The 14,543-nt window shown below is 41.8% G+C and overlaps 1 protein-coding gene and 1 non-coding gene across 6 annotated transcripts in view; one reads left to right on the top strand and one right to left on the bottom strand.

Moving 5' to 3' along the window:
* The first annotated feature begins 2,176 nt into the window (after positions 1-2,176).
* LOC122699067 lies at positions 2,177-2,283 on the top strand. The gene has a single exon (XR_006342552.1). It is a non-coding gene; the product is annotated as a U6 spliceosomal RNA (small nuclear RNA).
* A 3,313-nt stretch (positions 2,284-5,596) lies between these two features.
* GMEB1 (glucocorticoid modulatory element binding protein 1) overlaps positions 5,597-14,543 on the bottom strand; it is a 37,333-nt gene continuing 28,386 nt past the window's right edge. For all 5 annotated transcript variants that reach the window (XM_043909474.1, XM_043909475.1, XM_043909478.1 and 2 more), the window contains exon 10: positions 5,597-12,858. In XM_043909474.1, the coding sequence (XP_043765409.1) occupies positions 12,158-12,858 (701 nt within the window). In that variant the 3' untranslated portion in view covers positions 5,597-12,157. The remainder of the gene's footprint in view (positions 12,859-14,543) is intronic.

Genomic DNA, 14,543 nt, shown 5'->3' with positions numbered 1-14,543 from the left:
ACAATTAAAAGGTTTGGGGCTTAGAGAGTATAATCAAACTAGGAATACAAATCTTGGAATCTCTGGTATGGGGATGTTAGTTAAAGCCAAAAGAGCCCCTGAAATTTCCTCAAAAGAGCAAGAGGAGAGCCACAGGCCCAGCACCAAACTAGAGATGGAAGGGGAGAGACAAGGAGAGGAAATCATCTCCTTACTCAAAGTCTATTTCCAAAACTGTAAAATAGGGACGTGGGGCTATTAATCTCAGAATAACTTTTGAGATTCCTTCTAGTTCAACCATTTTAGAAGGTAAACCTTTTAGAAGGTAAAAACCTGGAAGGTAAAAACCAAAGAAATTCTTCCGGATGTATGAAGGGGGCAGTGGGGATCAGAGAAAGATAAGAAGCAAGCAAGGAGGCGACTTCCCTGGCTGTCCAGTGGCTAAGACTCAGCCTTCCACCTCAGGGGATAAGGTTTAATCCCTGGTTAGGACAGGTTTGATCCCTGGTGAGGACAGATTTTACGTGTAATGTCCAGATTACACTTTACTATGCCCATTTTACTATGGGCTGGGCTACGCCCTAGCACTCTTGCTCTTTTTCTCAAATGCTTCCAGACTTCAGGAACAGCAGACTTCATTGCCCAAGTCACCCCCTGACTGAGGCAGGAATGGAACATTTTTCCTTTGATAAATGTTTATATACTTCACACAACTGACAGTGTCAAACCCTATTTTTAAAGATTTCTGCTGGTTCTCTGTAATCCACACAGTTTATAAAGCTTATGACTCCCTAGCCATGTATATGTCTCACCATGCACTCCAAACTCCAGCCACATTGCATTTTTCTGAAACATACATCTTTTTCCTGGAACCCATGACTTTGCACATGCTGTTTTTTCTGCCTCCAATGTCCTTGCCATCTCCCCTCCCCAACTCCTATTTGTCCTTTGAAACCCTGATCAATGAAGCCATATTTTTTCCCTTGAGCAGAACAAAAGTGCTGTCTTTGTCCACCCATAATATTGGTCACAGTTCCTTATGGCAATCTATTTTAGTGTATTAAAGTTATCTGTTTGTATCAGCATTTTTCTTTTGGAAATCTTGGACTCAGTTGAAAATCTAATGAGAGTAATAAAACTTCTCAGAAAAATGCACATACAACCAAATCTTTACCTCCAATCTCATTATGCACTCTCTTTCCCAAGTATGGGGGTTCCCTGGTGGCTCAGATGGTATCTGCCTGCAATGCAGGAGACCCAGGTTTGATCCCTGGTCAGGTAGATCCCTTGGAGAAGGGAATGGCTACCCACTTCAGTGTTCTTCCCTGGAGAATTCCAGGGACAGAAGAGACTGGTGGGCTACAGTCCATGGAACTGCAAAGAGTCAGACGCTACTGAGCAACTAACACTTTTGCTTTCACACTTTGCCCAAGTACATCCATTTTATCAACTGCAGGTTAAGAGAACCAACTCTCAACTTATATACTGCCTCTCCAATAAATCTATGACTGCTTATAGGACAAAGAACATTTTATTATTAATCTTTATAATCCAGTGCTTGCTAAATAAATGTTTGTTGAATTAATTTCTCTCATTCATTTTCAAAATTCTCCCTAGTAATGTCAATCTCCATTTTATTAATGAAAACCTTGTGGGGCCAACCTTTGTGTTCAGAAGTTAACTGTGAAGATTTAGCTAGCATAATTGAATGTTAAAGGAAAGGCACTGTGGAAATCCCAAGATAAATGGATGGTTGGCTTTTGACGTGCAGGTGTGTTTCATGACTTGCTGAATGAAGTTCTGAAAAGAGCAACATGAGAACAAAGCTAAAGGAAGAAAAGACCTACAGCTGGGCCAGGTGGCCTAAGGACACTAGGAATCCACAGCTTGTATATACAAGGGCCCCTGTTGGGGATGTCATCAAGGGCAGAAGAGAACCAGAACCCAGAAAGAGCCAGCAGGAAAAGATCCTTGAAGTTTTCAACTCAAGAGTCTAGAGGTGAAAGCCGAAAGTTTCACCAGTCCCCCAAGAAATGAGAAAGCTAATGATAATGTAATGAGTTTTTCATAAAGCTAAACTTATTCAGTGTAGAAGACTTATTTATTCTGAGATGGTTTTCCCCCTACTTTCTTGATGTGAAAATGCCCTTTCTTCTCAAATGATACCAGTAAAAATTAGCCATTTAAAAAATAGCCCTTGCTCACTTTGGCAGCACGTATACTAAAATCGGAACAGTACAGAGAAGATTAGCATGGCTCCTATACAAGGATGACATGCAAATTCATGAAGTGTTCCATATTTTTATATGTATGGCTGAGTCCCTTCACTGTTCACCGGAAACTAGCACAACACTGTTAATCAGTTATACCCGGATGCAAAATAAAAAGTTTAAAGTTTGGAAAAATAAAAAATATACACTAGATGTTGAAGATATAACAGTGAGCAAAAGAAAATAAGTCAATAAATTAATAACCTTATTTGGTAAAATATAGTGTATAGAACTCCATACTGGTTCCTTTTCTTTTTTTTCTCATACTGTTTCCTAAGACTTTTTTTTTTCTTCCAAATCTCTTTTATTGATCCACAGATCTCAGAGTTTGAGCAGCACTGTGCTAAGAAACAGCTTATAGTCTTAATCTTAGACAATAGCCTAGGGGGAAAAATGGAGTATAAACAAGATTTCTGGAGATAGTGCCAAGAGAAAAATGAAGTTAGGGAGACCTGGAAAGGACTGGTTCAATTTTAAGTCTGTGCCAAGAAAAAATAGTTAAACTAATGAATGTGCCTCTAAACTATTTGACAGTGTTTTATAGTGAAATGCTTCCCTTTTGATCCTTGGGTGGCAGCTACAGAGTGTGAGGCAAAAATATGAGAAGCCCTGTTCACTTTGCTCAGAAAGGCTAATCAGAATGTCTTGGTCAATGAAAATGTTAACTTAGCATTTCTGAAGCATAGTGGTTCTATCTTTGTTCCTGGAACAGGGAAATATGTTTTTCTGAGTTGGTAAAGACTTTGCAATATTATAAATGTTCTGTGAACCAAAGAAATTGGTTCTTCATGAACAAGGCACATGGGTCTGGGCTCTCAGTTCAGTTCAGTTCAGTCATGTCCAACTCTTTGCAACCCCATGGACTGCATCACACCAGGTTTCCCTGTCCAACACCAACTCCTGGAACTTGCTCAAGCTCATGTCCATCGAGTCAGTGATGTCATCCAACCATCTCATCCTCTGTCGTCCCCTTCTTTTCCTGCCTTCAATTTTTCCCAGCATCAGGGTCTTTTCCAATGAGTCAGTTCTTTGCATCAGGTGGCTAAATGATTAGAGCTTCAGCTTCAGCATCAGTCCTTCCAATGAATATTCAGGACTGATTTCCTTTAGGATGGACTGGTTTGATCTCCTTGCAGTCCAAGGAACTCTCAAGAGTCTTCTCCAACACCACAGTTCAAAAGCATCACTTTTTTGGTACTCAGCTTTCTTTATGGTTCAACTCTCACATCCGTATATGACTAATGGAAAAACCATAGCTTTGACCAAACGGACATTTGTCAGCAAAGTACTGTCTCTGCTTTTTAATAGGCTGTCTAGGTTGATCATAGCTTTTCTTCCAAGAAGCAAGTGTCTTTTAATTGCGTGGTCCCAGTCACCATCTACAGTGATTTTTGAAGCCCAAGAAAAGAAAGTCTGTCACTGTTTCCACTGTTTCCCTGTCTATTTTCCATGAAGTGATGGGACCAGATGCCATGATCTTAGTTTTTTGAATGTTGACTTTTAAGCCAGCTTTTTCACTTTCCTCTTTCACTTTCATTAAGAGGCTCTTTAGTTCCTCTTCACTTTCTGCCATAAGGATGGTGTCATCTACGTATCTGGGGTTATTGATATTTCTCCCAACAATCTTGATTCCAGCTTGTGCTTCATCCAGCCTGGCATTCTGCATGATGTACTCTGCCTATAGACCCAGGGTTCGATCCCTTGGTCGAGAAGATTCCCTGAAGTAGGAAATGGCAAACTACTCCAGTATTCTTGCCAGGATATCCTATGGACAGAGAAGCCTGGTGGGCTATAATCCACGGGGTTTCAAAGAGTCAGACACGACTGAGCAACAGCATGCACTCTGCATATAAGTTAAATAAGCAGGGTGACAGTATACAGACTTGACATATCACTTTCCTGATTTGGAACCAGTCTGTCGTTCCGTGTCCAGTTCTAACTGTTGCTCCTTGATCTGCATACAGATTTCAGGAGGCAGGTAAGATGGTCTGGTATTCCCATCTCTTTCAGAATTTTCCTCAGTTTGTTGTGATCTACACAGTCAAAGGCTTTGGTGTAATCAATGAAGCAGATGTTTTTTCTGGAACTCTCTTGCTTTTTCTATGATCCAACAGATGTTGGCAATTTGATCTCTGGTTCCTCTGCCTTTTCTAAAACCAGCTTGAACATCTGGAAGTTCACGGTTCACGTATTGTTGAAGCCTGGCTTGGAGAATTTTGAGCATTACTTTGCTAGCATGTGAGATGAGTGCAACTGTTCAGTAGTTTGAACATTCTTTGGCATTGCCCTTCTTTGGGATTGGAATGAAAACTGACCTTTTCCAGTCCTGTGGCCACTGCTGAGTTTTCCAGATTTGCTGGCATATTGAGTACAGCACTTTAACAGCATTATCTTTTAGGGTTTGAAATAGCTCAACTGGAATTCCATCACCTCCACTAGCTTTGTTCATAGTGATGCTCCCTAAGGCCCACTTGACTTCGCATTTCAGGATGTCTGACTCTAGGTGAGTGATCACACCATCATGGTTATCTGGGTCATGAAGATCTTTTTTGTATAGTTCTTCTGTGTATTCTTGCCACCTCTTCTTAATATCTTCTGCTTCTGTAGGGCTATACTGTTTCTATTCTTTATTGTGCCCATCTTTGCATGAAATGTTCCCTTGGTACCTCTGATTTTCTTGAAGAGATCTCTAGTCTTTCCCGGTCTGTTGTTTTCCTCTATTTTTTTGCATTGATCTGTTAGGAAGGCTTTCTTATCTATTAGGCTTGCTAATCCTTGGAACTCTGCACTCAGATGAATATATCTTTTCTTTTTTCCTTTGCTTTTGCTTCTCTTCTTTTCTCAGATAACTGTAAAGGCCTCCTCAGACAACCATTTTGCCTTTTTGCATTTCTTTTTCTTGGAGATGGTTTTGATCACTGCCTCCTGTACAATGTCACGAACCTCCGTCCATAATTCTTCAGGCACTCTATCAGATCTAATCCCTTGAATCTATTTCTCACTTCCACTGTATAATCTTAAGGGGTTGGGCTCTATACAGTAGGAAACAATTGAAGGAGTTCTAACCAGGGACCATGACATCAGCATCATCTCAAACAGGACCATTAACAAAGGGATAAATCAGTACTTCCTGTGACTGATGGACAGGATAGATGATTTGGGTTCTAAAATCATTTCTCAGGTAAGTTCCCTTTCTCCACAACTCCCTCTCCAGTACTTTTGAGAGATGGTGAACAGGACTGTAAGCAAAACAACCTTAAGGAGCAGCTAAAGAAAATACATTATCAGTAGAACATCATCATGATAAAATAGTTAAAAGTTTCCTTTTAGGTATTAAGATTCTCTAGCACATTTAAAGACTCTGTTTAATAAGTTTGACCCATATACAATGCTTCAAATGTATCTGTTGTTTTGAGTAGAATATAAATGTTTCCTCATTGTAAAATGATGTAAACAATGCTATTGACCACGCAGGACTGTAGTGAGGATCAAGTGGATTAACAATGTAAAGTGCTCAGAACAATGCTTGGTACATAGTTATCCTTCCATAAGTATTGGCTATTATTGTTATTAATATTATTATTCATGCATCAAATATCTATCCAGCCTCTACTACATGCCAGGCACTGTTCCAGGGACTGCAGAAACAGCAGTGACCAAGAGGTGAGAAAGGTCCCTGCTCTCCTGGAGCTTCCACTCTAGTTGGGGGAGAAAAAAATACATGTATATCAGGTGATAGCAAAAGAAAGAAAGATAAAGCAGGGTAAAGGAATGTGGGAAGCACAGTGCAGAAGGAAATTGCCACTTTTCATAGGGTGGGTAATCAAGGAAGTCCTCTCTGATAAGGGAACATGTGAACAGAGACTTGAAAGGAAATGAGGTATTAATAATAAGCTCTGCAGCTATCTGAGGGGAAGAGTGTGCTTGAGACTATTGAATCAAAAAATAAGCTACAAAAAATAAATATTAATAGATTTGGGTTTGTAATAGGGAGTAACAGTGTCTGTTAAGAAGCCATGGTCCACCTAACACAGGCCTCAGTTCCAGTCTGGTGCTGCTGTGAGGAAATGTGGACCCAGTGTTGTCAGATCTTCTGGGCTTTGGTTTTTGTTGTTGCTATTGTTTAAAGAAAAGGTTTATCCTAAATTTTTCATGTGAACTGTTCCTATGTTTAAAACTCTGCGTAGGCATAAACGGGGCTTCCCTGGTGGCTCAGATGGTAAAGAATCTGCCTGCGATGCAGAAGACCGGGTTTGATCCCTGGGTCAGGAAGATCTCCTGGAGGAGGAAGTGGCAACCCGCTCCAGTATGCTTGCCTGGAGGATCCCAAGGACAGAGAAGCTTGGCCGACTACAGTCCATGGGGTCACAAAGAATCAGACACGAGACTGAGCAACTAAGCATGCACGCATGTAGACATAAATGCACAGATTTGTTCATCAAAAGACAGGTACAAGAATATCCGAAGGTGGGAATTCCCTGGTGGTTCAGTGGTTAGGATTGGCGCTTTCACTGTCAGGACTGCGTTTAATCATTGGTCAGGGAACTAAGATATGGAAAGCCACATGGCACAGTGCCCCTCCCCCGCCCCCAAAAAAGAATTTTCACAGGCATTATTTATAACAGCCCCATAATGGAAGCTACCCACGTGCCAATCAGTTGTGACATAGTAAAAATAGTCTCTACACAGCAAAGAGAAGTAATCAACTACACTTCACACATTATGGGTGAATCTTACAACATAATGTTGAGAGAAAAAATGCCAGTCCCAAAAGAGTTCAGAAATAGGTAAAACTAAGATATGATGTTAGAGACGTAGATAGCGGTTACACTGTCTGGGAGAAGTGCTGGTGGGTTGTTTTTTACTTTTCCCCCCCTTGATCTGAAAGCTGATTTCGTGGGTATGTTCAATTTAAGTTTATCAAACTGCACTTTCCTGTATGCATTTATATGTCAATAAAAAGTTAAAACAACTGCAACTAAGACCCAATGCAGCCAAATAAATGAACTTTTTTTTCAAAAAAAGTTAAAACAAAAATATGGGCCAAAGTAAATCTCAAGGCTGATTCAGAGCTGTGGGCTTCCAGTTTGCTCTACAACACATATATTTCTTTAGAGAAAACAACTGAGAAGTTTGGGGCTTTTTTTAAAAACATACTTTGAAATGCAGGTAACACCCCCTTTTACAGAAGCTCCTACATTAAAGTCCAACGAGGAACCCATCTTTCCTTCTGGATCACTACCCAGCCTCAGATTTACCTTTATATGTGATCCAGTGCTAATGTCCACTTGTTCTCAAACTAGAAAAATCAACCCACGTATACCATATCATAAACCACAGTTACTAGTAAAGGCACAAAGAAGCAGGAGGAGAATCCAGAGGCAATTTCAAAGTATGGTATGGCCTACTTTAGGATGAGAGGGCTTCAGGAGTCTTCAGGTTGGGAGGCTCATAGACACAACAGAAATTTCAGGTAGTTATGAAGATGTAGTAGGAATCATACTGGGCTGCAATAATTTATCCAGCAAACAGGCATGTCTTAGCCTGGGCCATGGACCATAGGTAGAGAATTGATCAGGTGTGTGATAGATTTTAGAATCTGTGTTCTGAGGCACTTCAAGTACAAGCATATCCCAAAGATGCCTCAGTTCAAGCAATGACTAGAGTTAAGAAGGCTGTTCTAGAGTGAAGACTGAAATCTCTGGATGTACAGTGAGGTTTGGGTCTTGGGGTCTCCTTAGAAGGAAATGATTGTCTTGAGTTGAGTTGTTGATAAGAAAGTTGTTGCTAAGAAAGGTAGAGTTACTAACAGGGCAGGATTTGGGAACTAAGTCACACTGGTTTCTCCAAAGCAAGGAGGATGGTGGAACGTGATGAGGATGTTCAAGGAAAGTAGAACCTTCTAGAGAAGCGAGATTGCCTAGCTTGGGACTAAGAAAGGTGTTTCAGGTTGGCAAGGAAACCTAGAAATGACTCAATTAAGGCTATCTAAGAAGAGAATACCAGGGGCAGACAATGCCAGTCTAGCAGAACTGATCCTTTGTCTAGCACATCAGCCTTGCTTATTACTGTAGTATGTTACAGACTACACAAGAATTTCCCAGGGAGGAGGTATCCAAGGTGTGAGGGGTCTGTGATCAACTTACTACGTAAGTTGACTGAAAAGGGAGGGGCTAGCTAACCTAGAATCTGATTTGTCTCAGAAAGGACTATTTTCTCAGGAGTATTACCCAAGTGAATCACAGCTCATGCCTATTTTGAGAATTCAACCTTTTGTCCTTTCTGCCTCCTTGAGAGTTGTGGGCCAGTTATAACTCAATGAACTAGGAGTTCCATGTTTCATGCTTGATTTCACTATCTTTATCATCAAATGTTACCAGTACTTCCCACCATGCAGACTTACCTTTAATGCCTTTCATGAAATGGATTAAAATGCCACCACTAAACAGTCAATCCACCTGAACAGAATGTTAAATTTGAGGGTATCTGGATTAATTCTGGTCTTCCTTCCCAAACATGGACAGAAGCATAAAAGAAACTCCACATGAAGCAGCTTGAAATCTTAAATATTCAAGTCTATTGTTCCTTTTTAACTTCGGAATGGCAGGGAGCTTTGTTTTAATTGGGGAAGGGGCCAGGGACGGAGCCTGGAAATTGAAAAGGGGAAGAGAACAGGCATGCGCCAGACAGGGGCATGGCCAAGGCAAGACAGCTGAACAGTTGCTTCTGAGGCCTTTGTGAAAACCACATGGTAAGAACGTTTGGGGCATTTACCTTCTACCAGCTAAAAGTCCAGTCCTGTACTGGATTCATCTGCTGGAAACTCAGAGAAGCTGATGCATGACTGGGCTTTCTCCAGTGGAGTGCCCTCAGGAGAGACTGTCTGAGCTGCTGACTCTGCCTAGCTCTGGAGGCAGAAGCAACAAGACAGCGGATTTTTCCCCCTTTCTTGTATACTTAAGTCCAACAACTTGAAAATGGAATGCAAAAAAGTAGCCAAAAATGATCTGTCCTAAATCAGGTGAGGTATACATCTTCTCCAGAAAGTACTCCCGTTATTTACTGATCCCTGCCTCCAAGCTGGGTTAGATGCTTGACCCTTTGTTCTCGCTTCTCCTAGCCAAGAGCTCTGTCACTGCACTTATCCCATCGGATGATTAGCTTCAGTATCTCCCTAGAGAAAGGCTTAACCATTTTGTACCTTTGGTAGCCTTCTGAAATCTATGGACCAGCTCTCGGAACAATATTTATCAGTGCATGAACTAAAATACATAGAGTTACAAAGGAAACCAATTATATTGAAATATAGTTCTTAACTCCAGACAGTCTCTGGAGAATGAGTTCCTTGAGTGCATGGACTGAGCGACCTTCATCTCTGTACTGGGAGTGCCTAGCACAAAGCCTGGCACATAGGTGACACTTACAAACATTCACTTAGTGAACGAACAGAAAGATAGATGGCTGCTGAAAGCTCAGCCTGAGGAATGAGTCATTGCAACTGCTTGTGCACATGCCAGTGGCTTGCATGTGTCTCACCCCATCTGAGATCATTTAGACCAGGGCTATGAGGAAACCCACACTCAACAACGGGTACACAGCAATAATGACAGGCTATTGGAAGACCAGGAAAACAACAAAGCTCATGTATTTCCACCATGTGGAATATTCAGAGTGAAAGTAAACAGGCTCTGTCTTTAGGAGGCGATCTCTTGACTTAGGAAGCATGATGCTCACACTACTTTAAAACAGTACCAACATCTCTGAAACAAGAAAGAAAGGAACCTGAGCTAGCGCGTAGGTGTTCTCTAAGGCTCCTCCTCTGTCCAGAGTTAAGCCTGTTGTCTCTGGGAAAGAGAAAAGTATCCTTAAAAGCCACAATAGGGATGACATGTGCCGTTCTAGGTTCAAGTAGTAGTTTTAGACTTAGGCAGAAATTTTGTTTTTATGTACCAACAGAAAATCTAAAGAAGCAAGAAATAAAAGTCATTTCCCTCACTAAAGATATATTAAGGGCCAAAGCTTTGTCCTAAATTGATTGCTATGTCTAATGACTATTCTGAAAAGAAAAACAAAACCCTGGACAATCTTAAAGCTGAAAACCACAACTGCATGGGACTCAGAAATTTCACCCTTAAGCCTTTTAAGATTAACCCTTCCAAGTTAGAAGGCTTCCCTAGCTATGCACAGCTATCGGAGGGATGGCAGAACGCAGTTTTCACTTGCTTAACAATAGGGTTTCCAACATCCATTGGAGGAAACATGGCTTCAGGTGGGTGCCTTCAAAAAAAAAAGAAGGAAACTACAGGTCAAAGTTTTGTTTTTAATTAAAAAAAAAAAAGACCTCCCACTCCTAAGTTGTGTGCTTTCTTTTTTGACCTACTTTTCCTTTAAATGGTCTGCAGTTTCCCTACATTTTTCCTAGTGCAGTAAACAATGCAATCTTTAGAAATAAAAACCAGGGTCCACTCTTGCCCCAAACACTGAAGATGGTCAAAGAGAAAGAATCACAGCACAGAAAATGGGCCCAGCTCCAAATATACAAAAACATTTAAAAAAGAACAAAACAAAATACCCCCTCCCCACCCAAAGACATTATGATTACATTCCTGGTACACTTCCTATAATATAATGCTGCAGACAATGCTTCTTTCCCAGGGAGTCCAGCTCGCTCAGGAGGAGACATCTATTTGACAGACTGGGGTGTTGAGTCCTCCCTGCCAAACCTAAGGGTCTTTTATGAGCTCAATATCTCACAGAAACATCTGTGGTATAAATGGTATAAATGAATCTAAAAGGGGATGAAGGCAGGCAGCCACCTGTCACTGTTCTCTGAATCAGCCAAAAAGCTGAAGAGCGTGGGATCCAGGAGACAGATGCCATTAACCATTGAGGGATAGAGGGGAAAACAAGAGGAAGCACCAAAGAAGTGGCTGCTTTTGGTTCCAAAGTCAAGAAAGGGCCCCACAAAAAAGGGCAGCTGGTCTGGAAGAGGAACTCTCCTGCTCCTGGAGTCATGCAATAAAAATGATGGCCTTGGAGCCCCACCCCCCGAACAGCCACAGTCTAAGGACCAGAGCGATTTTATACCACATCACACAGTTTGCAAATGAATGGACTAGGAGGCTAAGTGCTTTGACAGAGCAGGCTGCAAGGTAAGCCTGAGCCCCAAAGGACAGCTGTGACATCTCTGGATTCTTATCTCTGCCAAGCTGCAGGTCCCTGACGCCACCTACTTGGTGAAAATGTACCCTTCCGCTTAACACTGGCATTGCCTCAAAATGGCACCCATGGTGGTAACCCTCAAGAGATAACAAGAGGCATCAGTTGCACTTCTGGAAGTAAGATAATTTCCTTGCCCCATCCTGGCCAAAGCACTTCCCTTTTTAAGCTTCTGCTAGTCTGTTACCTTTCCCTTGAAGCAGAGTTCAACTCACTTTTGTTTGAGGGTTTTGCACTGGCCTCTGAGGGCTTGTTCCAGGATACAAAATTAAGTATACTTTTGCATCCATGTGTGAGTGGGTTGCCTTCCAGGGTCAGATCTGTGTTCCCTGGTTTGGTCAATGCACCTTTATGAGACTAAAACCACGTGTGTACACAGAGAGACTAGCCTGGAAAGTGACTTCTGGATAGGGTTTCGGGTTATCTTGATGCCTCCCCTCAAAGAAATAACTCTCTTGGTGTAAGATGGTTAGGACATTGAATGACCTACTCTCAACTTCCAGAAGGGCAGCTTGTTTTGTCCATTTTTCAGTGAGGGGCTGGAAGGGACCCGACATGTTCAGTTACAACAATCAGATCTTGTTTTTTAAAAAAAGGATCCTATGTGGAAATGAGTGGGACAATGATAAAAATAAACAAATAATTAAAATTCCAAACCAAAACGTATCTCCTGGCCCCGAGACCCCCAGTTAATCCTCTAAGACCACAATCTCCACATTGTGGACTTGATGCTGGTGTTCCTCCATCTCAGCCACGACTTTCTCCTCAGTCCTCAGTTCGGTCTCCAAAATGACTGCTTTGCCCTCAGCATCCTCAGCCTCTGGGTCTGGGGCTGGGTCAATCTCAATGATGGTCTGCCCATCCTCTGAGGTGCTTTCAACCGCCTGGATGGCCGAGGTTAGGCCAGACTCCATGGCCACCAGCTCCACAGGGCTCACCATGGTGGTCATGTTGCCCAGGGTACTGCCATCCTGCATGGCGGTGGAGCTTAGCAGCGCCAAGCTAGACGAAGGGTGGATGGTCACTGTGTCTGGTGAGCTGCTCTTGGCTGAGGAGACCACTGTGGCATAACGGAAGAGCTGAGGGCCAGAAGGCAGTGTGTGGACAGTCACAGGACTGGAGCCCTGGCTGAGGGTGGCCACTGGAATATTGCCCATGGAAAATGACTGACCCACTGGCGTGATGGTGATGGGTGAGATGACTGTGAACTGAGGCTGATGGACAGGAGGAGAAGGGCTCAGGACGGTGGTGGAGGCTGGCCGCTGGAGCCGGGGCCTTTTGGGAGGCTTAGGAGTGCTCACAGGCATCAGTACCACATTTTGAACTGTCTGGGATTTCAGCCTGTGATCCTGGGCTTGCTTCTTCTGTTCTTCCAACTGGCGTTCCAAGTCTATGGAAAAAAGACAGACTTTGGGTAGAGAGAAGCATAATCCTGGGAACAGTAAACTAGGAGTGAGGAGACCTGGGGTCTTGTCCTGGTTTTGCTAGCGTATTTAGTCTCAGGAAAGTTATGTCATCGTTTTCAAGAAGGAACTAGACTGGATGATCTTTACAACTCTACCAGTTATTGTATTTCATTGTGTGATTATAGGCAAGGTGATAATTCAGAATCTTGCCATATTGTGATCCTGCTATAGCTCAACTCTAGAAGCTCCTGTGGCATTTTGTCACCTGTCACTAAAATGTAAACCAAAGAAGTCTCCATTTGGTCTAGCAGCTTATATATGCCCTGCCTACAGATGAAAATAATATCTGTACAATCCCTTTGCAGTTGCGATGGACCTACAAAGGAGCTACAATGGCCACTCTGAAAAACAGTGATTTCCAAACTGTCCTTCAAGGCAGGATCACTTGCTGGTGACCCAGATGGCTTTAATCTACCATTAGCCCCAGAGAAATCTACAGAAAGTTACAGAGGAAGTCCCTAAGAATTATAAAACTGAAGGAGGTCTTAGAGTTCTAACACATTCATTTTGATAGAGATCCAGAGAAGTAAAGCTATTTATTTAAGATCACAGAGCTTGGGCCAAAACAAAGTCTTCTGATAGTCAATTTGGTGGCTTTCCCACCCCAATACACCTATCACTATCCCTCTCCCAAGGGTCTAATCCAATCTTGATGACTACTGGTGAGTCTGGTTCTACACCAGAACTTCTCTGCTGCTTAGCACCTCATAAACATCCAATAAATAACCAGTTACACCTGAAGAGCACTATTGTTCCTGTGCAACACGAAAAGTAAGTCAATTCCTTGCTTGGAATAAGACTGTGTATGTGCATGCATGCTAAGTCCCTAAGTTGTAGGGATAAAGAACATAGTCAAAAATTTTACAATGCTGCCTTTTTGAGGTTATAAGATATTACATTTTTTTCCCATCTTTGGTGGTAATCAAAGAAACATGAACCTAAACAAGATATCAATTAAACCTATAGTTTTAAAAAAGTTAAATCAGAGTGTATTATTAAAAACAACACCCAAAGTTGGCAGCTCAAACTTGTGACCTAAATTGGTATAATCTACTCGGAAATTTGACAATAGGTCACAAAACTCCATAAACAAATATCAGTACCATTTAGCCTCAAGCTTAGTCCTGTGAAGTAGTTTATTTCTTTATTTTTTGGGGGCCTCACGGCTTACAGGATCTCAGTTCCCCAACCAGGGATTGAACCTGGGTCACAGCATTGAAAGCCTAGAGTCCTAACCACTAGGCCACCAGGGAACTTCCATGAAGTAGTTTAAAAGGACATAAGAAGAAATGTTATATTCATACAAGTTCACTGCAATAAATAAGCCTTCGAAGAAACTTTTGAAAATTTAAATTCATCCCTAGAAAAATGTCTAGGTAAAATACTATGTAGCAACTTGAAAAAATATTAGTATATCATAGTGAAAAAAGCAGAAGACACAACTTTATGTATACTGTGGTTATAACTAAAATATATGGGCAAGAAACAAGAAGCCTACATTTCTAACAAAAACCATTTTTCAGACTGTTCTACCAGTCTGAAAGAAGACAGGTCTACCCTGGGCTTCACTGTCAAGAAGTGATGTGATCCCAGCAAATCATTTATTCTC

Source organism: Cervus elaphus, chromosome 8 (assembly GCF_910594005.1).
Source record: "Cervus elaphus chromosome 8, mCerEla1.1, whole genome shotgun sequence".
Taxonomy (NCBI): domain Eukaryota; kingdom Metazoa; phylum Chordata; class Mammalia; order Artiodactyla; family Cervidae; genus Cervus; species Cervus elaphus.
The sequence above is the reverse complement of the archived record's forward strand: the minus strand, read 5'-3'. Positions and strand labels throughout refer to the sequence as shown.